This window comes from Encephalitozoon intestinalis, chromosome V (genome assembly GCF_000146465.1).
Source record: "Encephalitozoon intestinalis ATCC 50506 chromosome V, complete sequence".
Classification (NCBI taxonomy): Eukaryota; Fungi; Microsporidia; family Unikaryonidae; genus Encephalitozoon; species Encephalitozoon intestinalis.
In genome coordinates, this window is record NC_014419.1 from 106266 (window position 1) to 128945 (window position 22680).

General features: G+C 43.6%; 21 protein-coding genes and 1 non-coding gene across 22 annotated transcripts; 12 read left to right on the top strand and 10 right to left on the bottom strand.

Moving 5' to 3' along the window:
- Nucleotides 1-83: 83 nt before the first annotated feature.
- Nucleotides 84-1670, top strand: Eint_050820 (NOG1 nucleolar GTP-binding protein; the record flags this gene model as incomplete). Its single annotated transcript, XM_003072844.1, has 1 exon — nucleotides 84-1670. One exon carries the CDS (start codon nucleotides 84-86, stop codon nucleotides 1668-1670), a length of 1587 nt encoding a protein of 528 aa, XP_003072890.1.
- A 71-nt stretch (nucleotides 1671-1741) lies between these two features.
- Eint_050830 (Ser/Thr protein phosphatase PP2-A regulatory subunit B) lies at nucleotides 1742-2845 on the top strand (the record flags this gene model as incomplete). Its single annotated transcript, XM_003072845.1, has 1 exon — nucleotides 1742-2845. One exon carries the CDS (start codon nucleotides 1742-1744, stop codon nucleotides 2843-2845), a length of 1104 nt encoding a protein of 367 aa, XP_003072891.1.
- Nucleotides 2846-2996: 151 nt separating this feature from the next.
- Nucleotides 2997-3719, bottom strand: Eint_050840 (putative syntaxin-like protein; the record flags this gene model as incomplete). The annotated part of the gene is made up of 1 exon (XM_003072846.1): nucleotides 2997-3719. One exon carries the CDS (start codon nucleotides 3717-3719, stop codon nucleotides 2997-2999), a length of 723 nt encoding a protein of 240 aa, XP_003072892.1.
- Nucleotides 3720-3786: 67 nt separating this feature from the next.
- Nucleotides 3787-4356, top strand: Eint_050850 (uncharacterized protein; the record flags this gene model as incomplete). The annotated part of the gene is made up of 1 exon (XM_003072847.1): nucleotides 3787-4356. One exon carries the CDS (start codon nucleotides 3787-3789, stop codon nucleotides 4354-4356), a length of 570 nt encoding a protein of 189 aa, XP_003072893.1.
- A 32-nt stretch (nucleotides 4357-4388) lies between these two features.
- On the bottom strand, nucleotides 4389-4763 carry Eint_050860 (Grd19 sorting nexin-like protein; the record flags this gene model as incomplete). The annotated part of the gene is made up of 1 exon (XM_003072848.1): nucleotides 4389-4763. The coding sequence occupies one exon, from the start codon at nucleotides 4761-4763 to the stop codon at nucleotides 4389-4391; it is 375 nt and encodes a 124-aa protein (XP_003072894.1).
- Nucleotides 4764-4853: 90 nt separating this feature from the next.
- On the bottom strand, nucleotides 4854-5747 carry Eint_050870 (uncharacterized protein; the record flags this gene model as incomplete). Its single annotated transcript, XM_003072849.1, has 1 exon — nucleotides 4854-5747. The coding sequence occupies one exon, from the start codon at nucleotides 5745-5747 to the stop codon at nucleotides 4854-4856; it is 894 nt and encodes a 297-aa protein (XP_003072895.1).
- Nucleotides 5748-5819: 72 nt separating this feature from the next.
- On the top strand, nucleotides 5820-7178 carry Eint_050880 (6-phosphogluconate dehydrogenase; the record flags this gene model as incomplete). Its single annotated transcript, XM_003072850.1, has 1 exon — nucleotides 5820-7178. One exon carries the CDS (start codon nucleotides 5820-5822, stop codon nucleotides 7176-7178), a length of 1359 nt encoding a protein of 452 aa, XP_003072896.1.
- An 80-nt stretch (nucleotides 7179-7258) lies between these two features.
- Eint_050890 (Ham1 nucleotide triphosphosphatase) lies at nucleotides 7259-7933 on the top strand (the record flags this gene model as incomplete). The annotated part of the gene is made up of 1 exon (XM_003072851.1): nucleotides 7259-7933. The coding sequence occupies one exon, from the start codon at nucleotides 7259-7261 to the stop codon at nucleotides 7931-7933; it is 675 nt and encodes a 224-aa protein (XP_003072897.1).
- A 94-nt stretch (nucleotides 7934-8027) lies between these two features.
- On the top strand, nucleotides 8028-8846 carry Eint_050900 (uncharacterized protein; the record flags this gene model as incomplete). Its single annotated transcript, XM_003072852.1, has 1 exon — nucleotides 8028-8846. The coding sequence occupies one exon, from the start codon at nucleotides 8028-8030 to the stop codon at nucleotides 8844-8846; it is 819 nt and encodes a 272-aa protein (XP_003072898.1).
- Nucleotides 8847-8962: 116 nt separating this feature from the next.
- Nucleotides 8963-9035, top strand: Eint_050910. Its single transcript has one exon. It is a non-coding gene; the product is annotated as a tRNA-Thr (tRNA).
- Nucleotides 9036-9103: 68 nt separating this feature from the next.
- On the top strand, nucleotides 9104-9325 carry Eint_050920 (protein transport Sec61-like protein; the record flags this gene model as incomplete). Its single annotated transcript, XM_003072853.1, has 1 exon — nucleotides 9104-9325. One exon carries the CDS (start codon nucleotides 9104-9106, stop codon nucleotides 9323-9325), a length of 222 nt encoding a protein of 73 aa, XP_003072899.1.
- A 50-nt stretch (nucleotides 9326-9375) lies between these two features.
- On the bottom strand, nucleotides 9376-10005 carry Eint_050930 (uncharacterized protein; the record flags this gene model as incomplete). The annotated part of the gene is made up of 1 exon (XM_003072854.1): nucleotides 9376-10005. The coding sequence occupies one exon, from the start codon at nucleotides 10003-10005 to the stop codon at nucleotides 9376-9378; it is 630 nt and encodes a 209-aa protein (XP_003072900.1).
- Nucleotides 10006-10102: 97 nt separating this feature from the next.
- On the bottom strand, nucleotides 10103-10585 carry Eint_050940 (60S ribosomal protein L21; the record flags this gene model as incomplete). The annotated part of the gene is made up of 1 exon (XM_003072855.1): nucleotides 10103-10585. The coding sequence occupies one exon, from the start codon at nucleotides 10583-10585 to the stop codon at nucleotides 10103-10105; it is 483 nt and encodes a 160-aa protein (XP_003072901.1).
- Nucleotides 10586-10686: 101 nt separating this feature from the next.
- Nucleotides 10687-10905, bottom strand: Eint_050950 (small nuclear ribonucleoprotein G; the record flags this gene model as incomplete). Its single annotated transcript, XM_003072856.1, has 1 exon — nucleotides 10687-10905. The coding sequence occupies one exon, from the start codon at nucleotides 10903-10905 to the stop codon at nucleotides 10687-10689; it is 219 nt and encodes a 72-aa protein (XP_003072902.1).
- A 151-nt stretch (nucleotides 10906-11056) lies between these two features.
- On the top strand, nucleotides 11057-11611 carry Eint_050960 (40S ribosomal protein S9; the record flags this gene model as incomplete). Its single annotated transcript, XM_003072857.1, has 1 exon — nucleotides 11057-11611. The coding sequence occupies one exon, from the start codon at nucleotides 11057-11059 to the stop codon at nucleotides 11609-11611; it is 555 nt and encodes a 184-aa protein (XP_003072903.1).
- On the bottom strand, nucleotides 11612-12364 carry Eint_050970 (phosphatidylinositol transfer protein; the record flags this gene model as incomplete). The annotated part of the gene is made up of 1 exon (XM_003072858.1): nucleotides 11612-12364. One exon carries the CDS (start codon nucleotides 12362-12364, stop codon nucleotides 11612-11614), a length of 753 nt encoding a protein of 250 aa, XP_003072904.1.
- A 115-nt stretch (nucleotides 12365-12479) lies between these two features.
- Eint_050980 (putative Ski2 RNA helicase) lies at nucleotides 12480-16487 on the bottom strand (the record flags this gene model as incomplete). The annotated part of the gene is made up of 1 exon (XM_003072859.1): nucleotides 12480-16487. The coding sequence occupies one exon, from the start codon at nucleotides 16485-16487 to the stop codon at nucleotides 12480-12482; it is 4008 nt and encodes a 1335-aa protein (XP_003072905.1).
- Nucleotides 16488-16559: 72 nt separating this feature from the next.
- On the bottom strand, nucleotides 16560-17306 carry Eint_050990 (putative methyltransferase; the record flags this gene model as incomplete). The annotated part of the gene is made up of 1 exon (XM_003072860.1): nucleotides 16560-17306. One exon carries the CDS (start codon nucleotides 17304-17306, stop codon nucleotides 16560-16562), a length of 747 nt encoding a protein of 248 aa, XP_003072906.1.
- Nucleotides 17307-17414: 108 nt separating this feature from the next.
- Eint_051000 (uncharacterized protein) lies at nucleotides 17415-18167 on the top strand (the record flags this gene model as incomplete). The annotated part of the gene is made up of 1 exon (XM_003072861.1): nucleotides 17415-18167. One exon carries the CDS (start codon nucleotides 17415-17417, stop codon nucleotides 18165-18167), a length of 753 nt encoding a protein of 250 aa, XP_003072907.1.
- Nucleotides 18168-18194: 27 nt separating this feature from the next.
- Nucleotides 18195-19268, bottom strand: Eint_051010 (putative iron hydrogenase; the record flags this gene model as incomplete). The annotated part of the gene is made up of 1 exon (XM_003072862.1): nucleotides 18195-19268. The coding sequence occupies one exon, from the start codon at nucleotides 19266-19268 to the stop codon at nucleotides 18195-18197; it is 1074 nt and encodes a 357-aa protein (XP_003072908.1).
- A 54-nt stretch (nucleotides 19269-19322) lies between these two features.
- On the top strand, nucleotides 19323-19733 carry Eint_051020 (anaphase-promoting complex subunit 10; the record flags this gene model as incomplete). The annotated part of the gene is made up of 1 exon (XM_003072863.1): nucleotides 19323-19733. The coding sequence occupies one exon, from the start codon at nucleotides 19323-19325 to the stop codon at nucleotides 19731-19733; it is 411 nt and encodes a 136-aa protein (XP_003072909.1).
- Nucleotides 19734-19818: 85 nt separating this feature from the next.
- On the top strand, nucleotides 19819-22653 carry Eint_051030 (DNA-directed DNA polymerase alpha; the record flags this gene model as incomplete). Its single annotated transcript, XM_003072864.2, has 1 exon — nucleotides 19819-22653. One exon carries the CDS (start codon nucleotides 19819-19821, stop codon nucleotides 22651-22653), a length of 2835 nt encoding a protein of 944 aa, XP_003072910.2.
- Nucleotides 22654-22680: the final 27 nt, after the last annotated feature.

The following is a 22680-nucleotide window of genomic DNA, read 5'->3' on the forward strand; positions in this document are numbered from 1 at the left end:
TGTTTGCTCTTAGAGGAGAAGAGGTATGGAATGTCTAGGCCCAAGGACTCTTGCAATTTTTTCATTCTCTGAAAGTACCCCAAATGAAGATAAACTTTGGATACATAACTCCTGTGCCGTTGAACACGGAGCTGATAGACACGTCCCTTAGTAAAACCCAGAGGAGAACACCAACAGTCATCCACCCCCAATACAACATTATCAAGATAAGGATGTTCTATATGAGGAAGGTAAAGCATGCAGGAAGTGAGTTTGGATCGAGGCTTGGAACCATTCTTACAGACTTTCCAAGGATCGAGGACATCCATCCATTCTACAGGGATTTGATCAATGTTTTGTACGACAGAGACCATTACAAGCTTGCCCTTGGGCATGTAAACTCGGCAAGGAATGCCATCGACAAGATTTCAAAGGAGTTTGTAAAGCTCCTGAAGTTTGCGGACAGCTTGTACAGATGCAAGCAGCTGAAAAGAGCAGCTCTTGGGAGAATGGCATCTGCAATCAAAAGGCTTGGAAAGACTTTGGAGTATCTGGAGGAGGTTAGGATGCACATGAGCAGGCTGCCGTCGATAGACTTATCTGGAAGAACTCTCCTTGTGTGTGGATTTCCAAATGTTGGGAAGAGTTCGTTTGTTAGGAAGGTGTCAAGGGCGGATGTGGAGGTCCAGTCTTATCCGTTTACAACAAAGAGTCTTTATGTTGGTCACTTTGACTACAAGTATCTTCAGTGGCAGGTGATTGACACGCCGGGAATCCTAGACCAGCCTCTTGAAAACAGAAACACTATTGAGATGCTCAGCATCACTGCACTTGCACACATCAAGGCTGTTGTTCTTTACTTTATCGATCTGAGTGAGACATGCGGATATTCGATCAGCGAGCAGATAGACCTATTCAACACTCTGAATCCACTCCTGAATTCGAGCATGGTGATTGTTTTGAGTAAGAGCGATGTGGTGAAATTGTGTGATCTGGAGGATAAAGAAATGATCATGGAGTTTCTGTCTGGGAAGAAGTACATGGAGATGAGCTGTGAAAAGGAAGAAAACATAGATGTGGTCAAGGGGATGGCATGTGACCTCTTGCTCGACGAGCGATTTGAGAAGAAGATCAACAGCGACAAGCTCTGCGAATACATCAACCGAATCACGATTCTCAGGCCGAAGGAGGTCCGAGAAAAGGCAGAATCGTTTGTTTGCTCCCGGGAGATAACAGAGATTGAAAATGAGCAGGAAAGGTATCTTGTCCCTTCCGAGTACAAGTACGACATCATACCCGAGATTATAGACGGAAAGAATGTAGCAGACTTCTTTGACCCAGATATTGAAAGAAAACTTGTGGAGATTGAGAAGGAGGAAGAGGACATGCTTCCGATGTACTGCAAGACTTACGATGTGTTGTCTCCTGAAGAAAGAGCTCTGAAGGAAGAGATTACAGTAGGGATAGAAAGAAGGAGGATTATCAACAGGCTTCGGGAAAAGAAAAGACTTCCGGATTCATGGAAGCTGAGGACGAAGAACAGTGGAGAGGAAGTGGAAGTGAGTGTGAAGAAAGACAACAAGACACAGATAGTGCAGCCACCTCGGCAGCCAAGCAAGAAGAAGGCTAGGTTTGATGACAAGCACTATTATGACAGAAAGCCAAAGCATCTTTATAGAGGGCGAAGGTGAGCTATATTATTAAAAGATACTAGCAATTTGTTGGGAGCCTGGCGGCAATTTTTTAATAAAAAATCCTTGATATGGGTAATAACAAGATTCCAATGTGGGAGCAGTGCAAAGCCTTTACTCTTGAGTTTAATTCCTTGGAGAATAAGGAAAGGACAACCTCTATGCAGTATGGGGAGCGCCTATACATAGGGTGTGGAGACGGACGTGTGGAATGCTATGGAGACAAGAAGCTGTACTCCTTCCAGGGATTTGAGTTAGAGTTCGACTATCTTGAGAGCTGTGATGTAGCCGAGAAAGTGCTGGCGATTGAAAAGCTAGATTGCGGAGGGCCTGAGGAGCTTCTTGCCGTTGGAAACGAGCGAAGCCTGAAGATATGGAGGATCAGGAACAAGGGTCCTACCAAGGAAGTTGTGGAAGGAAGATTTTCGGAAGAGTATGATTACACATGTGTAAAAGAGTGTAAGAATGTGCATCCGTGTATTTTGAATAGCTTGAGTCTTAATAATGACAAGCAGTATCTTCTGTCCTCCGACTATCTAAAGATAAATCTGTGGAAGCCCGAAAAGATCGAAGGATGCTTCACGATTGTGGATGTGAAGCCACACAAATACAGTGATCTGATGTTTGTAATCAACTCAACGAAGTTCAGTAGCGAAATGAACATGGTGTTTGGGTATTCAACAAGCTCTGGAGTAATCCACATAAACGATCTAAGACTCTCCTCGAAGTCGTTGGAAGTCCTAAAAATAGACGGGGTGGATGTGGATGGAATTGAAGGGGCAGTGAAGTCCATTTCCGACTTCCAGTTTGTTGATTCAAACCTGATTCTTGCCAGATGTCTCAACTCTGTCACACTCTATGACATGAGAAATCCCAAGGATAGTGTTTTTACTACTGTACTGTGCGACGATACAGACGAAATCAGTTCTGTTTATGAGTCTGATGCAGTGTATACAAGGTTCAGGATTTCCTGTTCAAACGGCTATGGGTTCACAGGAGGATTTCAGGATGCAGTCCATATCGTCAATCTCTCGGACGGATCGAAGGAGGATTTGGAAATACCTTGTGAGCCAAAGAATACAGAGAAGAAAGACAAGCTCAAGCTAGTGTGCTCGAATGGAGAGAGGTTTGTTGTTGCTTGTGAGGACAAACTGTTTGAATACAAGCATGTTTAGTCAAGCTCTTGATGTGCCGAGAGTCCAGCTTCTTCCCAAAGCAACACAGTAGCAAACCAGATGTTTTGTTTATATAAAAAGTTGTTTAGAAAGAGGCAAGAAATGCCAACCACCAAAAACAGAACCTTATCCTTTAATTAATTATGCAAAGTCATCTTCTTAACATCCAAAAAACCAGTGCGAGCACCATCCAGAACACCATGAACTTGATTATTGCAGGGCGAGTGCCAGATACATTCTTCCAAGTCTTCCTCATAAGGTCCAGGCCTCCGAAGATAAGACCTTCCGAGGTCTCCATGAGGTCGTCGATTCTTCTGAAGCTTTCCTCCTGAAGAGATATGTGCATGCTTATCTCTTCCATGATCTGACCTATCTCGCTGATCTGCATTGATATCTTCTGCCTCTCTTTGATCCTCTCAGTTACCACTTCGCTTTCCATTAGCACAGCATTCTGTTGCTCTTGCGAGCACTCTGAATCAAACTCTTTTCTCCTCTCAGACACAGCCTGGGCCCGAGCATTCTTTTTTCTGGTAAGCTCCTTTAATCTTATATGGTGTCGTGTCGCCTTGTTTTTGATTATTCCATCGAGATTTGCATATGAAGAAGCCTCCTGGTCATTTTGGAATCTTATCTCCAGCCCAGAAATCTCTTGCATCTCTCTTATCAGCTCCCGGGCCCTATCTATCTTTGACTGCAGAGCAAACGACTCGTATACTCTCCCATTCTCCAGCATTCTACTCACCTCGGAAAGTATTTTCTCCACCGTGGCCTCTATCTCGAATGCCTTTGTGTATGGGGACGAAGAAGAAGGCCTTCCCTGTTGAGGAATGAGTGTGGCCTGGATAACCTTCATAAACTCGCCGGTTCTGTCCATGCAGGGCCTTGCCTATGAAATTTAATGTATTTGTTTATGTCTTCTGGGCCTTGAAAGTCCCTCGGAGATGTTTGAATACTATGAGGAACCGGTTCTCACCAACGATCTTCTGTCGCTGGCGTACATTTTGGATGGGAATGTCGGGAAGATTGTCTTTACATCGGAGATGGATCCAAAAGTTTTTCCTAGAGATCCCATTGTTCCCTCGAAATATGCAGAAGCCCTGTCCTCGTTTGAAAGCTTTCTGGACTTCTACAGAAATCTGAAGGAAGAAGGGGACTATTCAGAAATAATAACCTACTATAAACTCAAGCATAGGAAGCTGTCATTCATTGCCTTGCATTTGAAGTATGTCCACCTCAAGAAAGGGGCAGAAAAGATAGATCAAGGAGAAGATGCCGGCTACTACAACGAGGATCTTTATAAAACTTTACTAGAGTGCAACCAGTATGTCTCCAGGAGAGAATCCAAAGATATGTTCTTGGCTCCCCTTTACATGAGCCGATTCTATAAAGAGAATGGGGAGCTTGTGAAGTCTAGAAGACTGAAAAAAGAAGCACAAAAGATGGCTGGGGCCTCAAGGAAGTTGGACGTTGTCTGGGAGGCAGATGACAAAACATACAGGTCTTTTCCGTGAAAACGCCTTCTCGAAGCCTTTCTAAATAAACACTAACCATCAAGCTCGGGATCTTTACCTTGTATGAAGTCTACAATGTCTGCCTCTATCTTTCCAGAGGCTTCTCTATCCGACAGAATCTGGTCGCACACAAACTTCATGTAGATTGGAAGCATTCTCATTCTTTCCTCCACAACATCCCCACTCATTTTGTTCCACCTCTTTCTTGGAAACTCCGGAAGTACTTTCACAAGGCATCTGAGCCTGGAGTGAAGTTTGTAGAAATCTCTGTATCGCTTAAAAACCTTTGTGTAACGCTTCTTGAAGCTTTTGTTATTAGTGACACATACAACCTCATACTCGGTATATTTGCCCTCGACATTTCTTGTTCCGGGAATCGTTATTTCTAGAACACTCTCTTCTTCCATCGGGTTTGTTTCCTCATCTAGGCTTTATAACCTCTGTTTCAATTGTTTTAGATCTGAATCTTGTCCTTCAGTTTCTCCTGGGCACGTGTCCTAGACCTCAATAACTTCGTTCTGAGCACTGTAATTTTGTTTTGAGGAAAGGTAATGTCTTACAGATACAAGCATCAGAACTCCGGCATAGAAGTCCCCGTCCTCGCTTTCCTTTGCCTCTCCAGAAATACTTTTTTCACTGCTTTTCAGCTCTACAAACAGACGCTTCTTCAAAGATTCAAGCTCTTCTATGCCACAGCTCTCAAAGTATTCCTTGAGGACAGAGAACGAAAAACATTCGAAAAGCCCCGAGGAAGCCAAAGGTCTTTCCTCTTTGAATTCTTTAAGTCTCTTCCTCAGCCTCTCAGACTCCCATGGAAATAGTTTCAGGAAGATGCATAGCTCCTGCCGAACCATCGATCTGAACAGAAATTCCCTGTTGTTCTTTATGTACACAGACTTCCGGAGACATTCCACCTTTCTCGACTGCAAAATCTTCACCTGTGTTCTGTAAACAAGATCTTCTTCCAGTAGCCGGACAAACTCTCCAAAGCTTGGATCCACCATCAGCGACTCTACAGACCTGTAGATGATCTCGTTCAATCTAAGAAATCCAATCCTCCTTATTTTCTTTTGCAGGCCTTTGCATCTTTCCAGATACTCTGCCGAGCCGTCCTTCTGGAACTGGCGGCTGGCAGACATAACATCCTTCATTGTGGAAACAACCATGTCAAGCCCCATTGAATTCATGTCCACAGCCTCATCACTCAGAAAGTCCACAAGATCATATCCCACCATCAATGTGTTTATAGTCTGTATCCGACTATTCAAAGCTTCCAGCCTCTCCATGTATTCTCTTATCCGGGTGCTTAGAATCTTAAAACCTTCCGACTTCCTACGAAGTTGCTCGGCTCCTGAAAGTTTTTCTTCCAGACTCTTGATCTTTTCCTCCATGGAAACTAACAATTAGGGCTGTTCTTATGTCTTGGAAGACAAAGTACAAATTCAGGTCCTTGCACCCCATTGATGGAGATCGGGTTAATTGGCCTGGGAGTTATGGGGCGAAACCTTGCACTAAACATTGCCGCAAAAGGATACAAGCTCCATGTTTTCAACAGAACATCCTCAAAGACAGATAGCCTTATCCAGGAAAGACCGGATATCTGCCCTCATTATTCTGTAGAGGATCTGGTTAAAGGGATGAAAAGCTCACCAAAGATCATTCTTTTGATGTTGACCTCTGGGAAAGTAGTAGACATTTTTCTGGAGGAGCTTGGAAAACACCTGAGCAAAGATGATATTGTAATTGATGGAGGAAACTCCTCGTTCAAGGACACTATCCGAAGAAACAGCTATGGGTTTGAGTTTGTTGGGTGTGGGATCTCTGGAGGGGAAAAAGGAGCAAGGAATGGAGCGTCCATAATGGTAGGATGTGGCAGAGAAACCTGGGAGAAGGTTAGGGGGTTTCTCACAGACATTTCGGCAACCAACAGCTCCACGGGAGAGAACTGCTGTGTATGGCTTGGAGAAGATGGGGCTGGGCACTTTGTTAAAATGATCCACAATGGAATTGAGTATGGAGATATGGCAATAATCTCTGAGACCTACCTTATTCTAAGGTCACTGGGGCTTGATAACAGAGAGATCTCCTCACTGTTTGACAATTGGGACAAGAAGGAGTCGGAGAGCTATCTCCTCCGGATTTCATGCAGCATCTTAAGAATGAGAAACGAGAAGGGGAGTGTGATTGATCAGATAATGGATGTCTCTGAGCAGAAGGGGACAGGGAAGGAGACAGTGGTGACTTCTATGGAGATGGGGGTGGCTGTTCCTGCAATAATGGAGGCTGTTGCATCTCGGATTGTGTCGCATATGAAGGATAAAAGATGTAAACTCTCCTCAAAGCTGGAGAGTATTAAGGGGGAGAAAAGAATATCAAGCGATGCTGTGAGAAAAGGATTTTATCTTGCAAGGATAGTTTCATACATCCAAGGGCTTAATCTGCTGATGGAAGGGAAGGAGAAATATGGATGGAAATATACAATTAGGGACATTTCCAGGGTTTGGAGCGACGGATGTATTCTCCGGGGAAAGCTTATAAATGCAATTGAAGAGATGGGAAGGGGGCAGGAGGGAGATTTTGAACTTAGCCCGGGATTTGTGTCCTTGTGCAACAAGAACTTTCCGTATCTGAAGGAGATGGTGTTATACTCGGTCGAGAACGAGGTGGCGGTTCCAACGATTGCGTCTTGCTTGATGTACTTGAGCGGAATCAAGGAGAAAGAGGGGGGAGGAAGTATGATCCAGGCGATGAGGGATTATTTTGGGTCGCACATGGTAACGATGGAGGGGGAGGCTAAGGCCGAGCACATTGAATGGGCTTAGGCGGGGTTATGTTTGATTAAACCTTTGTAAATAGAATTAACAAGAGTTTATAAAGAATTGTTAGATCGGTACCCGTGGAAATGGAATGTCCGAAGATTGAATTAGAAACGAATTCAGATGCGTGCAATTGGACTAAAGAGGTTAAAGGAGGACCTCGGGATGCAGAAAAAGATAGATCAGAACTGCCTCAGATACTGTTTATAACGTCGAGTCTCTATAAGTACAATGCATTTCGGGGGTTTTTAGGAGTTCCTGTGAAACTGGTCAGCTTAGAGATGGAGGAGATACAGGGGAGCAAGGACGAGATAATCATGGACAAGCTTCAAAAGGTAAGGCATCTTGTCACCAAATCGAACTTTGTGTTTGTAGATGACACCAGCATCCACATGGATGGACTAGGAGGATTTCCAGGGCAGTATGCAAAGGACTTTCTAAAGATTGGAATTCCAAAAGTATTGGAGATTGCCTCAAAGGTTGGGGGAGGATGTGTGTACTCTACTATTATTGGAGTGATGCATATGGAGGAAGAGAAGATTGTTAGCAAATTGTTTTCTGGGGAGGTTACAGGAAGCATCATACAGAGGGAGGGATTTGAGTCCAATGAGTTTAAGGATTTCTTCCTTCCTAAGAAGGAAGAGTGTGAGGGAATTCCAAGCTCGATAGGAAGGGTTAACATAGGAAGATACAAGGCTGTTGAAAAGGCCAAGAAATATTTAATTGGAATTGGAGTGTATGGGCTGTTGGGTGGAAATTAAAGGTATTTTGTTAAGTGTGTCTATTTAGCTGTATAGGCTCTAGTGTGAAGGGAAATGGATTTGGAAAAAGAAGCCCTTAAAGTATTTTTGCAGGATGCTTGAGGATTTGGATGGGTTTATTTTCAGGCGAAATGGCAGGCAGGGAACTAAGGGACGAAGGCTCTTCTCTGAAGGAAAGGGGGAGTTGGAAGTGGCTCGGGGAAACACCGATGGGATCTTCAGTTTTAAATTTGTCCGGGAAAAGAAGAGAAAGGTAGACTTGGAGGTAGAGAGCTTAGGGAAGAAGTCCAAGGGAAAAGATGTGGTATGGACAGAAGAAAAGGGCAAAGAAGGGATGGAGGTATGCGAGGAAGGAGATATATGCAGCAGCATAGTAATTAGGGAAGTGCCAAAGAAGAGAATGAGTGTTTCCTCTTTGCATGAAAAACTTGAAGAAGGAGGGACACTAGGGGGCTTAGTTAGATTATGTGTTGAATATGTGCTTGAGAAGAAGAAAACAGGGTATGGAATGGATTTGGGGAGGAAGCTCCATCAGAACGAAGACTTGATTAAGAAGAGGGATGTTGAAAAGGAAGTCGAAGAGGCAGAGAAAAAGATTGAATGGGCTTCCTGCGAAGAGGAGAAATGGAACAGCTTGAGAAATGAGGTGGAGAACTCTAATTTAATCGAGATTCGGGAGCCCAAAAAAAGAGTTCGGGATTTTGGATATGAAGAGAAGATGGAAGGGGTGCGGCGAGAGTTTTCAGCAAAGATAGAAAGGCTTGAGTTTCTAAAGGAGTCTGCTTTGGCCTGTGTTTCCCGGATAAGAGAGCAAAGCGAGGATCTTCTTGGACGGATCTTAAGAATCATGTGTAAAGAAAAAGAAGTGGATACGCTTTTCCTGCTCAAGACCTTATCTAGAACAAGCAAGTAAGAGGTTCTGAGGGAGTGTTTTATAGAATAAAAGTCTTCTGTAGTCTTTTGAGTTTGTCCTTGGAAAAGGCAAAGGAGGGGAGTTTGGCCGTATGAGATTGGAAGGGGCTGAGGCCAGCCGCCATAGCTAAGTGGTTATAGCGCCAGTTTAGTAAACTGGAGGCCCCGAGTTCGAATCTCGGTGGTGGCTTTGTTTTTGTATCCCAGGTTCTTCCATTTGGTTTGGCCAACAAAATAATCTGGAAGCCATAGCCCTAAATGTCACAGAAGTCTCAGAGAGCAAGCCTTCTATCAGAGTACTGGAGATCCGTCCAGACCTTCTTAAAAAAGTGCATCCGACCTTCAAGAAAGGAATTCTCGGCATCGATGAAGCACCATGCCATTGGAATAGGCTTTCTCGGGATTTTGGGATATGGAGTAAAGCTAATACACATTCCAATTAATAACATTATTGTGAGTAGTAACCCAAACAAGGAATAAAAGATGTGTTTCAAAGTATTTACTTTCGATTCTAAAGTTACAGCTTTTGGCTAGGACTTTGCCGCTCTTCTGAACATAAGAAAAAGAATGAAGAAAAATCCTATTGTCAGAGAGCTCCTTACAGAAAACTTTCTGACAAATCCGTCTATGACGTCTCCAAAAACCTCAGCTATGATTCGGGTGTACCCCACCGATCCGTATCCATTCTTGATCACACATTCCCATTTGTTGCACAACTCTTCTATTGCTGGCACTCTTGTGGCTGGGTCGCATCTATTAATTCGGTAGGCCTCTCTTGCCTCCTCTATCTGATGCTTTATCTGTGTCCTTCTGTTGGTTATCTTATACCTTATGTCTCTTTGTAATCCTATCAACATGTATAGAACAATGTAGCACACAAATCCTATCATAACCAAATTCAATGCCAGATGGAGGTATCCTATTGCCACCATAGGCAGCTGCCCAATACTCGAAGTAGAAGGCCATCTTATCCTCTTCAGAACCGCCTTTCTTCCAATACTTGAGAGCTTGACAATCTGAGTATGGTCTTCTCCAGCAATAGAGACGTCGATCTTACGTTTCTTCAGTGGCGACAAATGCGAGCACTTTGGAGTCCTCTGTTTGCTTGAACACTTCCAGTTAAACTCATGCTCCACATCCATAGGCGTCTCTCCTCCCATTCGAAGGATTCCAAATTCTGCTTTTTAAAACATCGGAAATGGAAGGGACCATCTCATCATCAAGCTCTCAAAGACACTGTTCAATAAACTGGTTTTATTAGAAGATCACTATATGAGGTTCGTAGCCAACCTCAATAGGCTGATTGTTTTCAAGAGATATCACCATTTCCTTTCTTGGGCCCTCGATCTTCCTTTTGATTGGTGGAAGCACCATTCCCTTGGATTCGGCCTCCTTGGTCATCTCGGATATCTCACGGATCCTCTTCTGGCTCTCCTCGCAGCATCTGCTCTTTCTCACATGCTCAACACGTGCAATCACCTTCTTGATCACATACTTCCCTCGAACTCTCTTGTAAAGGGCAATACCAACAGATCTGGGCTTTACGTCATAGACACGCCCTGTTCGCCCGTGGTAGTACTTGTGAGGCATTCCTTTCATCATGGATGGATTCACCAAAATATCCACCATGTCTCCTATCTCATACTTCTCAAGATACCTTGATACATGTGCAACCCCATGTTTCCTGTGGTCTTGAGAAAACAGCGACCTGGTTCCTCTTCTGTATCCCTTGCTCCTCATTTCTAGGGCTGTTTTTGGAGTTTGAAAAATTTGCATCCCATGGGCATGCCAACCCAGGATTCCAAAGTTTATGACCCCACCAGTTCCAACCATTCTACACTTCAAGATGTTTCCTCCACCAGCACTATATCCTCTATAAACTCTCCCCGCACAACAGCAGAGCTTTCGACATCATCGGGCTCGGTAATTTCAGACAGTACAATATTCATAAACGCATCGTATCCCGCCAATCGCCCCTTGATTACTTGCCCTCCTCCAATCCTCACTACAACTCTTTTATGCAGTAGTCCCGTTAGGTTTGGAACAGCTCTCTTTCCCATCGGGGATAGGAAGACATTTCATTTAACAATTGATATGGGCTTCTTGGTTCCAGAATGGCACTCCCGGCCCAGATACACATTCATAATATATTCCAAAGGCACATGCAGGATGTCCGGGCCGATAGAATAGAACAAAAAATTTTCACCCTGAATGGCAGGCAAGAAGGGCAGCAAGAGAGCAAACACCCCGAGAGACCCGTTTGAAAAGGAAAGACTGATAAGAGAAATCCAGTTGGTTGGTGTGTATGGCCTGAAGAATAAGCACGAGCTCTGGACGATGGAGAAAATATTTTCAAAGGACAAGGAACGTGCACGTACACTCCTTACATCGACAAATCCAGAGGACATCCCTATCAATGGAAGGTGTCTTCTCAAGAAGCTGATGAAGTACGGAATACTCAATGGAATCGATCTTTGTGACAAGGAAAGAGTTATTGATGGTCTGAACAAGGTTCTTGACCTCACAATCAACCATTATCTGGAAAGACGTCTCCAGTTCCGAGTGTTTGCAGCAGGCCTAGCAAGGTCTGTGCACCACGCAAGAGTTCTTATCAGAGGAAGATGCATCTCAATCAAGGACCAGATTGTCGATGTCCCAGGCTTCATGGTAAGGGCAGATAAAGAGCCGCTCATCGAATACAACCCATACTCACGCTTTGGAGACAAAGGTAAAAAGAAAGCAGAGGCTACTGTGGAAAGGGGATGATTATTTAATAAAACTTTTATCCTTTTGACTTTCTTCCCGGATGCTATCAATGCTTTTCCCATACCACTTGTCCATTGTACAGAATACCCTTTGCTGGACAGATGTTATAACGCTTCTCATGGCCTTTTCTATCTCTGCAGAAACCCACCCCATCATGTAATTGTTGATCTCCACTGTTAAATGCTTATAGGACACCATCATCGGCATTCCTCTATTCTTGTATGTTTCTATCCAATTTTCATCCAGCCTTCCACGGCCACTCTCCTCATGGTAATAAACAGAAGGATCAAAGATGGGATTGATTGGAGGGGAGTTTAGATCCAATCTGATGCTTTCGACCCCACTGATGCGTGCAGGATCGTACTCAAACGGATTCTCAAGAATCTCTGCTCCATCCTTGTTAACTGTGTTGAAAACCATGTTGAATGTGTCATTGGAGAAGTATCTATTTCTGTAGAATGTATGGCATTTAGTGTAGGCATTGTATGAGATTTCCTCGACTATGCATGCATCCTCTGGAATAAGGCTGTGAAGCATACGCGGGAACCGGGATTTTAAGTACATGACTTTATGTGTTTTGCTGACCTTTCCAAGTGTCTCGTGCACAACACTTTCTGCTTTCAGGATCTCTACCTTCAAGCCCCCGGCATTTTCTGATTCGGTCATTGCTGTGACTGTATAGAAGTGGCCCACTGCATACTCGTCGGTGGTCATCGGAAGAACTGTTACATATATCTTCTCCACCTTGGCCATTGTGTTCCGGAGTCTCCCTTTATTTATCATAGAAGCATCCAGCAGCATTATGAACTTGACAATTAAAATAAGCAAAAGGAGGTAGTCAGGATGACGTGAAATAGAAAGTTTTAATCTAGGCGAACATGGCCTTGAACTTGGGCTCGAACATAGAATGGAAGCGCACAATCTTTGATCTGTCCTCGTCACATAGACCATAGGTGTCGTACAGCTTTATAAGAGACAGAATAACATTGTTAACTACATTCAGCGACTTGAAAAGCTCTCCTGTTCCAATGCAGTTCTCTTCTGCAATTCGGTTCCAATTTCCGTGGCGGAAGAAGTCTACTAGATATGAGTTCTTTACCTTGTCGAGATTCTTCACACTTAAAAAGGAGTCGATAATATGAAGGGGTGTATCCGACATCTCCTGCAAAGACTTCAGAATTGGAGAGTATAGCCGGGTGACGCAAGCCTTGGAGATACTGTTGATTTTCTTGCAAAACTCGTAAACAGCCGGGTCCAAAGGAGGGAGCGTGCATCCCATATCAAATAGAAGAGGCTTTGTTTCAAAGAAATGTGCCAGTGCATTCATAAGGGTGGTAGGGTCCAGAGGAAGGACTCTGCTCTCCAGAAGAAGTGCAAACGACAGGATCTCTGGATCAGAGTCCCTGTTTCCTATAACAAGGTCGCAAAGATAAGACCTTGGGAGGAAGTATGGATTGAGGAGTCTGAGTTGGTAGTCTACAAGCTCGGCTCTCTTTTCCTCGGATTCATATATGTTACTTAGGTCGTAAGAAGATGAGCTGTTCTCAGATATGGAAAGCTTTCCAATAGACCTTCCAAGCTCGTCTTGATTGCTATAGAGAGTACTCTCGAGCAAAGGATTCTTTACAAGGGAATCCTTCATATTAAACCCGACAAAGCTTGTGTTTGTGTAGGTGTAAACACCTTTTATGTTCGGCAGGAGAGACACCATGAGGTTCTGCACCCGTTGCTTTGGTATTCCCATGAACACTACATTTCCTAGAGTGTCAAAACCCCTTCTTCCAGCTCTCCCCGCCATTTGCTTGTAATTCATTGGGTCCAGCTGCAAGGAGTCCCCGGCAAAAACAACGGTTCTGCAGGGCATGTTAATTCCAAGAGCTAGAGTCTCCGTTGCAAACAGAACTTGCAGGTGCTTCTGCCTGAACAGGATTTCAACAAGAGATCTATACTTCCTATTCAGATGTGCATGGTGAACCCCTATTCCGCGATAAAGCATGTCAATAAACTCAAAGTCTGTGTTCTTTATGAACTTCGTCTCTTCCGAGATCTCGTAATCAGTCAGCTTTGTAAGAGGATCAAGAAAGGTATATTTGATGTTCTTCTTATCACTCCTCATCTGGAAGCTCTTCTCTGCTGCAATCGACTCTTCAATCCAGCTTTCCTTTGTCTTCTCCACATCTCTGGTCCTCTTTGCTTCCTTCTTCATCTTTTCTATTAGCTTGTTCTTCTTCTTTTCCATATCCTGAGACTCTAGCTGCCTGTATACTTTCAGGGCAAGCTTACTAGCAAAGTCCCTGTCTGTGTTAAAGACAATGCATGGAAACATACCCCGCTCCTTAAGCTCCATAAGAAGATCCAGAATGTTTTCAAGAAGATAATCGGTGCTATAGTCCACAACAGTCTCAAAAGCCTTTCTTGCTTCCTTTGTCTGTAACTTATAAACATACTTCACCTGCTTTTCATTTAGTAGGTCTCCTTCAATCATCTCCTGAAAAGTTTCAAGAAGATACTTTCCATACTCGCGAACCTCTTTCTTCGTCACTATGTTACTTTTGAAAAAGTTTTCGGGCGTTATTCTGTCTATAAGATGCTCTTGATCCTTACTAAGCACAGCACATATCGAATCATATAGATGGAGAAGCTCTTCGGGAAGGAAGCTCATGTCATTTCCAAACCCAAACTTCTTGATATGTGAATACGAATATGCAAACAGATTGTTTATCGCCACCATCTTGGGCTCAAATCCATGGGAGTAGACATAAGGCTTCAGCTCGCAGTATCTCTCATCATAGGAAACAAGCTCGCATTCCCTTCCCTTTTCTTTCTCAATCTTCTTCATCCATCCATAAAATCCCTCGATGTTTCCAAGCGTTGCACTAAGAACCAGCATAGGACATGGCGACAGATGAATTATCCTCTCAATCGGAATCCCCATCTCCTCGCTGCTAATCTTATGCACTTCATCAATAATTATATACCTGACTCTTTCGATAAAGCCCTTCGGGGGTGTGTTCAGCACAGACTCCAGAAGAGAAGGAATCACTATTAGCACCTGGCAGTTCCAAGGTGCTATTGAAAACTCCTTCATAAGGCTCCCTTGTAAGAAGGTCTTGGAATTCACTTTCGGAGTAAACCGGGCATAGATGTCTGCAGACACCTGATTGACAAGGGCCTTGGTAGGAAGGCAGAAGATTACCACGTCTGTGTCACTCTCCTTCAGAACCTTCTCAATTGCGTAGAAGCAGATAAACGTCTTTCCAGCACTTGTCGGTGCAGATATTACTGCACTCTTGTTCTGGTCGACAACATCAAGAAGTCGCACCTGCCACTCGTCTGGATTGAACAGAACACGTGGATCCTTCTTTGAATTCACACTTCTTTGAAGCTTGTCTCCAGTATGCTTCAGTTGGAAGCAAATGTCAAACTCACTAGGCGCACTTGTGTCGTCAGTAAAGAATTCAAGATTCAGGCCTTCCAGGCCATTCTTCTCAACTAGCTCTCTAACAGTGGCCTCAAATCCACATCCAATAAGATTCTGGAACACAAACTCCAACTCTGCATCGGGTGCCTGATCCTCCTTCCCGAGCCTTCCAAATTCACGGATGTACTCCATGCAGCTTAGGTAGCAGGGCACAATGATACCTTCATCACAATCTTCCGATCTCTTCTTAAGATTCCACATGTCTGCATAGAACTCTATCTTCAGGAGAAGAACCCTCCTGTAGATCCCAGACCCGTCCCGTTTGACGCTTTCCAACAGACTTCTCTTTCCTTGGTAGTCAAGAACCTTGTACTTTCCAAAAAAGTTCCGGAGCCAAGATGCCTCCTTTACTTTTCTTTCTTCCTTCATTCTTTTCTCATTTTCTTCTATAATTTGCTTTTGCTTCTGTGATATTTTAGGAGGCTTCCCTCCCTTGGTCCTGACAATCGGAGTGTATAATAGCTTCCCGTCAAACAGAGACTGTGCTGACTTTCTTACATTCTTCATATGTGCTGCTGCCGATGCTGGGCTCACCTCCTTTCCACTTATAAGCAAGTCTAATTCCATCTCGAGATTTTTACTTTCAATATCCCTGTGGTTGTTTCCAATCAAGTCTTGATATTCCATACACTTTGGATCTTCTCCCATCTCCATTTCCCCAAGAAGAAGCCTCCCATCAAAGTCCATGGTCCTCTCAGGACTTTCATTCCTGAACATCCAGACAAGCTTTCTGCATAATTCCATAGGCACCGAAAGCTTGCAAGGCCCAAAACTCTTGGTTCTTGTCTTGAACAATCTGTCAATTGTCTCAATGCTCATTTCTGCATTAATCTTCTTAATTTCCGTGTCCACATCCCCGTCGCTTCCTTCATCGCTTTCCTCGTCTAAAGGTTTCGTGGCCTTCCTCCCGGTCTTACGGTCAAGAGGAGAATAGACAAATGCATAGACACTCGGGATCCTAAATTCCATCTGATCTAGAACCCCACAGTACAGGCTAATTCCAAGACATTCGTACAGGAACTCAAGCTCGCCCTTCTCAGTCCCTCCAAGAACAAGAGCAACTCTTTCATTCTCAATGTACTCATAAACCTTTGAAATGTCCATGCAATCAAATCTTCTCATCAAACATTCCTTGATAACCCTTCTGTGCCCAGACTCTGCCCGGAAAAACATCATGATGTTATCAAACCCAACCTTCTGTAGGTTCGACATCATAAATCGGATCCCATGGATGTATGTATGTAGAGGAAGACTCTCATAGCTAACCCCATATCTCTTGCTGATACTGCTTATAAGAGCCCCTCCATCCACTATGAGATGCCCTATCCCTGTGAACTGTGCAGAGATGTTCGTATACACCGGATGCTTTGTCCTGAAGTATTCTTCATAGTCCATTTTCAGGGCAAAAATTTCTCCTGTGTTTTGCCGCCTTGGAAAAGACAAAAAGACATCTAAAACCGTATTTAATCATCTTCTCGATCTTTTCTTACCTGTATACCTCGTGTTCCGTGGAACTTCGACGCCTTTAAGCTTTAGTTTCTCTTTTCTTCTTAGAATTGCATCTATTCTTCCAATCCCCTTCTTCTTCCTCTCCTTTCTGCATCTTGCTTCCCTGTTAGATGTAAGAACCAAAAAGCTCTTGACATTTCGTGTTCCTTCGTTGTCTATTTGTATCCCTCCACTAAATCCTGCACGAATAGCCTCACTCTTCAACATCTCGATCTGATTTTGGCTCTTCAGATAAAATTGAAGGACACATTTAGCATCGGGCTTACAGACAGAATAGAGGGTTGTGAAGAATGTTCTGATTCTGCGCACAGGATGATCTTCCGATGAGTACGAGTGGAATAGCCATTGGATTGCACTGACACTCACCACTCCGTCAAATGTCCCGGGTTGAAAGTCCAGTCCCTTTCCCATATCCATTCTTATGTATCCAACCCCTTCTTCTCTTTCCATTCCGAGCTTCAACATTTCCATGCTTATGTCAATCCCAACCCATGGATATCCGTTTTCTGTGAGAACAGACCCACTAAGTCCAGACCCACAGCCAACATCTAGGAGTAGTCCTCCATCCTTTGCCTCAAGGAGCTCAAGACATCTAAGAGCAAGTAGTCTTTGGATATAGACTATTCTGCTGTTTTGCGTATACTTCAAAGATTCTTCTTCGTCGTAGTACAGTTCTGCCGGCCCAGAATGCTCGGGAATCCCCATGAGGGCTAAATTCATGCTTCAGATAATGGGAAGGAGTAAGACATACCTCCCAAGCATACTCCAAGGAACCAAGCATTTAAAAATAAATCAAACCGAATACTCCCACCCATGAGTATAGCATACGAGGTTCTTGGCGTGAAAAGATGCGCCCGCTCCGGTGCCGAATTCGAAAGAGATTTGAAGAAGTTTTCCATAGCAGAGAAGATAATGATATTGATATTTTACTTACTTCCAATTCTTATTCCCTCCACCGCCAAGTCGATAGACACACTCACTAATCTTGTCTTTCCCCTCTCTATGGGGTTGTCCACCTTTTCGTTCATGCCGATAGCTACCAGAGCAGCCCGCAGATTCTTTGACTCAGATGTTGTTAGGATCGTCACTCTGCACAGCTTGATAGTTACAATCTACATACTCATGGTGTTTGCCTCTTCTCTTCGTGTGTCTAATATCTTCTACAGCGACAACTTCCTCGAGTCAAGCGGGTCTAGCGGAGAAATGGCATACAGAATGGTTATCCTTATTTCATATCTATTCTATGAATCAGGAAGACTCATTAATCGATCCAAAGGGCTTTGCAAACGATTTGTAGTGGTGTCTCAGCTTGCCGGAGCTCTTCTAACGGGAGTATCTGCAGTTGTATGCAGGATGGGGCTTATCCCTGATTCCTTACTTCACCAACTGTTCTTCTGCTGTGGTGTTGTTTCGATCATAATGTCCTTAGCATTGGATAGTTTCCCAAGCATGATAACTCTGAAGAAGGATTTGGACATACTTCCACTCATTGGAGCAGGCGGATGTCTTTTTAATGCATTTCTTGGAACTTATATGATACTTCCCAGCCTCCCCCTCAACCAATAAATCTCTCATTAATAATATCTTGGCTTCTTACCAGTCAACCTTGAAATCTATTCTTTTTACACTTACCGGTCTAAACGTCCTTTTTTCTTCCAACCCCGGGTCCGAGTAATAGATCTCAGGCTGTTCCTTTCCATAGATGTTATATTCTGCAGAATCTACCTCGACACTATTGATTCTTTCTTGCCCAGGCCCTCCAATGCAGCTGTTCTTGCATAGAAATACCTCTGCCATTTTGTATTTTGGGCCTTTCGTCTTACTGATCTTGAAATAGTTAATGGAGTTCTCCAGGCCTGTTATTTGAGATACTATTCCACCATCATCTACCATGTACTCCCTGATTCCGTTTCTATCCTTTATTTTCTTTACAGAACGATGTTTGGAAAGTATGAACTCCGCATATCCCCCCGAGCTTGTTCCAATGTTCCATTGTGTTACCTCCATATCTTCTATCTCATGGTGATTCCAGGAATTGGCTTTGAGAAACAGTTCAAACTCAAGCTCGTCAAGAACCCTCCGGAATTCTCTTGTGGTAAGGACATGATCAAACTTAACTCCATCTCTTCCACTTTCCAGTTTCTTGTCTTGGCAAGGCATCACACTTACTGTTCTGTCTCCTTTCACAAGGGAGAAGGCCATCTGTTGGGGAGACTTAACTCTCGACAGATAGTCTATGAGGTGGGGAGCAGTTCTCTCAACATAGGCAACAACACCCGGACATGCGCTGATCACCAGATGGTCTGTTGCCAGATACTCCTTGTAGATCTCTTTGTAGATTTTTCTTCTCATGCTAGAAGTGTCAACTATCCTGCGTACATTGAGCTTAGCTCTGAGGAACGAGGAGAGAGCACCTTCAAATTCTCTGTAGCTCATATTTCCCTTTCCGTAGATGTTAAAGATGTTTACTTTCGATTGAGGAGAAAGAACAAAAGATGTTTGCGGGGCAGAATCTCGGACAAAGGAAATATCAGCAGAGAGTGCGCCAGCCTCATCTGTGGTCACACATCCACTACATGCAAGGCAATCGCTTAAAGATAAGTTGAATGGTGTATCTGTCTTAATGCATTTCTGATTGTTCTTCGAAAGACCTGCAAAGAAGGACATTGTGGTTTTGCAGGGGATTTCGCTTCTGAAGAATTGTTGCCATGGATCCCTTGAATGGAGATTAGACTAAGCTCTTTCAAAAGAGAGCATTCTCTTCGAGAACTGTTGTCAAAGGATATGTCCGAGTATTGGGCAACAGACGATGTGTTGCCACACTCCATCCAGATATCTTTTGACAAGGTCCGATATGTCCAGTCCGTACAGCTGTTTCTGAGCTTCACACAGGACGACAGCTATACTCCCGAAAAGATAGAAGTCAGGTCGGGGTTGACCAGAGAGAGAATCAGACCAATAAGCTCTGTTGAACTTGTGGAGCCGGAGGGGCTGTTGACCCTGAATGTTGCGAGAAATTGTCTTTATGTCCAGATTGTAATCAACTCGAACCATCAGGAGGGGAAGGATAGCCATGTCCGCCATTTGAAAGTTTTGGAGTCGTCGACAAAGGAGATTTACTACAAGATATAAACTACTCTTGTACAAAAACCAAATAAACCTTTGTTCATAGGATTTGGCCATACAGCCAATGAAAAGCGATATGCTTGGATATCCCATGTATTTCTATATACTAAACATTGAGCAGGTAAATGAAACAACGGTCATGCTTTATGGAAAGCAACTGGACGGTCTTCCTAAGGAGCCGCCTGTAGATGCATCTTTATGTAGTTCGATATCTGGAAAGATCCGTGTGGAAAATATACATTCGCCAGTCTTCCTGAAGGCAGTCAAGGGTAAGGACGAGGAGTTGAAGAGAGATGTCGAGTTGTTCATGAGATCCAAGGGAGTTGAGTGTGTGTTTGAGTCTACATCAAAAGAAAATGTGTTCTATAGTAATATGGATCGAAAGGTCGATTTAATCAAGGTCCTCCCCAAAAGAAACATTTCCTTTGACAACTTCTTTTCAGATTACTCAGAAGCGATCATAACAGAGTTTGGCAATCCAACAGAAAACATTGTTATATCAAGAAGGCTTAGAGGGCCTTGCATAGTTCGAATTGATGGACACTCCATGTCTTCTGCAAGGGAAACTGTTGTGAGGTCTCCCTCAATGATCCACTTTGTTTGCAATTCAAGTCTCCCTAAACTGGTCTTTGGCTCACTAGCAGTGAGATTTGACAAGACGGGAATTACCAAGTATTGCCTGTATGCACAAGGGACTTATCATTGCGGAGGAGTGAAACTTCCGGATTGCAAGGAGAATTTTGAAGGAAAGGGAGTTGAGTATACACACCATCAATCCTCGGATGCATTAGTGAAGGATCTCAATAATTTGATGTCTAGCAAAGGCATTGATTGTATAGTCTATCACAATCTCCCTTCTCTGGTTCTCAAGAAGCTGGATATATCTGGAATGGTGAGATGTGATTTATTTGTCTTTGCGAGCGGAAGCATAAAAGGATGTGATTTTTCCATTGGGGAACTACTTGGAACACTGAATCTGGAGGTTCCTGGGGAGCTGAAGGAAATCCAAGAACACACAGATGGCCAGCCCAAAAACTTATTCAAGACACTTGCTTTAGAATCCAAAGCAATACTGGAGATATTTGAGGCCACCGAAGCATTGCATCTATCAAAGGAAATGTGTGAGATTTCAGGATATATTCTAAACAGAACTCTGCAGAACCTACGTGCTGAGAGAATTGAATATACTCTCCTTCATGAGTTATACAACCGAGGATATCTATTTCCCTCATCTGTAAGTCGTCGAGAGGTGAAGTATACAGGAGGGCTGGTTTTATCTCCTCAAGCAGGGTTCTATGAGGATCTCGTCCTTCTCCTGGATTTCAACTCCTTGTATCCGTCGATTATCCAGGAGTTCAATGTATGCTTCTCGACGATAGGGATGTTTGATAAAAGCGTCTCGGGGGATATGAGTCCTGAGAAACTGGCAGTTCTGACCGAGAAGAGCAGAATGTCGGAAAGAGGGTTTCTCCCAAAGATTCTTGAAGGATTTGTTGGAAGAAGGAAGGCAATCAAGGACCTGATGAAGCAGAGCAGGACGCCAGAGGAAGCAAAGGCTCTAGACATAAGACAGAAGGCATTGAAGTTGACGGCCAACAGTATATATGGATGTCTTGGGTTTACAGGATCAAGGTTTTGTAACTACACGATGGCAGCATATATAACCAACAAGGGGCGGGACCTTCTTCTGGAGGCGAAAAGAATTGCTGAGGAAGAGTGTGGGATGAGGATTATTTATGGAGATACCGACTCTGTGATGGTTTACACTGGTCTTTGTGGAGAGAAGTCCAACTACAAAAGAGCACTGGAAATGTCAAGAAAGCTGAGAGACACAATCAATTCAAAGCATCAGAAGATAGAGATTGAGGTGGACAAGGTTTTCAAAAAGCTTTTGCTATACAAGAAGAAGAAGTATGGAGGGCTCTACATGGATGAAGATGGGAAGACCTATGTGGAGTACAAGGGATTGGATCTTGTCAGAAAAGACTTTTGTGAGGTCAGTAGGAAGATATGCAAAATTGTATTAGAGCTGTTACTTGCAGACAGTGAAGATCCTATGGTCTACGAAAGGTTTTATAAGGATAAGGGAGAGGCAAAGACCATCTTAAACAATGGAAACACCAAGATCATCGAGGCGGTTTATGACGAGCTAAAGAATCTAAGCAGCAATCTTGAGAGCATTCCTTCAAAGGAGTTTGTCATTCATAACACCCTGTCGAAGGCGCCGGAAAGCTACGATCCCTCGGTGGGGCTTCCGCATGTTTCTTTAGCCTTGAGGTTGAAGGAGTCGGGAATGAAGTTTGATCAGGGAGATGTTGTTTGCTATGTCATAGGAAAGGGAGATTTGAGGGAGGCTGTCCATAAGAGAGCATACCATTTGAGCGAGAGCTTTACCATTGACTATGGATATTATGTGTCTAACCAGATCCTCCCGCCTTTGCTCAGAATTGTGGGTGTGGTTAAGGGCTTTCACCCGGAGAAAATAGGAAAGATCTTTGGAGTCGAAAAGGCAGTGAAGCAGGGGGTGGAAAAGTCCATATCATTCTTAACACCTTGTTGTGAAATTGCTCAAGGAGCATCTTCGAAGTGTAGAGAATGCGGGAAGCCTGTTTCCAGGGAATTCTATGTATGGAAAGTTATGGAGATGGTTAGAAAAGAGGTTGAGTGCTTGTATAGTGCTGAGTCAAGATGTCTTGAGTGCGGGATATCCTCTTATACTCATATGAAGAGATGCTTCAACTGCAACTCAGAACTATCCTTTGAGCCCCTAAACTATGACTTCGATCGCCTCTTGAGTAAGGTGCAGTCTATGTTTACAGGATGGGTTGAGATAGAAGATATTACAAAAAAATATGCAGCTGCTTCGGAGTATAGGCGAATCGACCTGTCTAAGTATTTTGAAAAAGAGATTGGTAGAAATCATTAGCATGCCGAAGATACCCAATGTGATGGA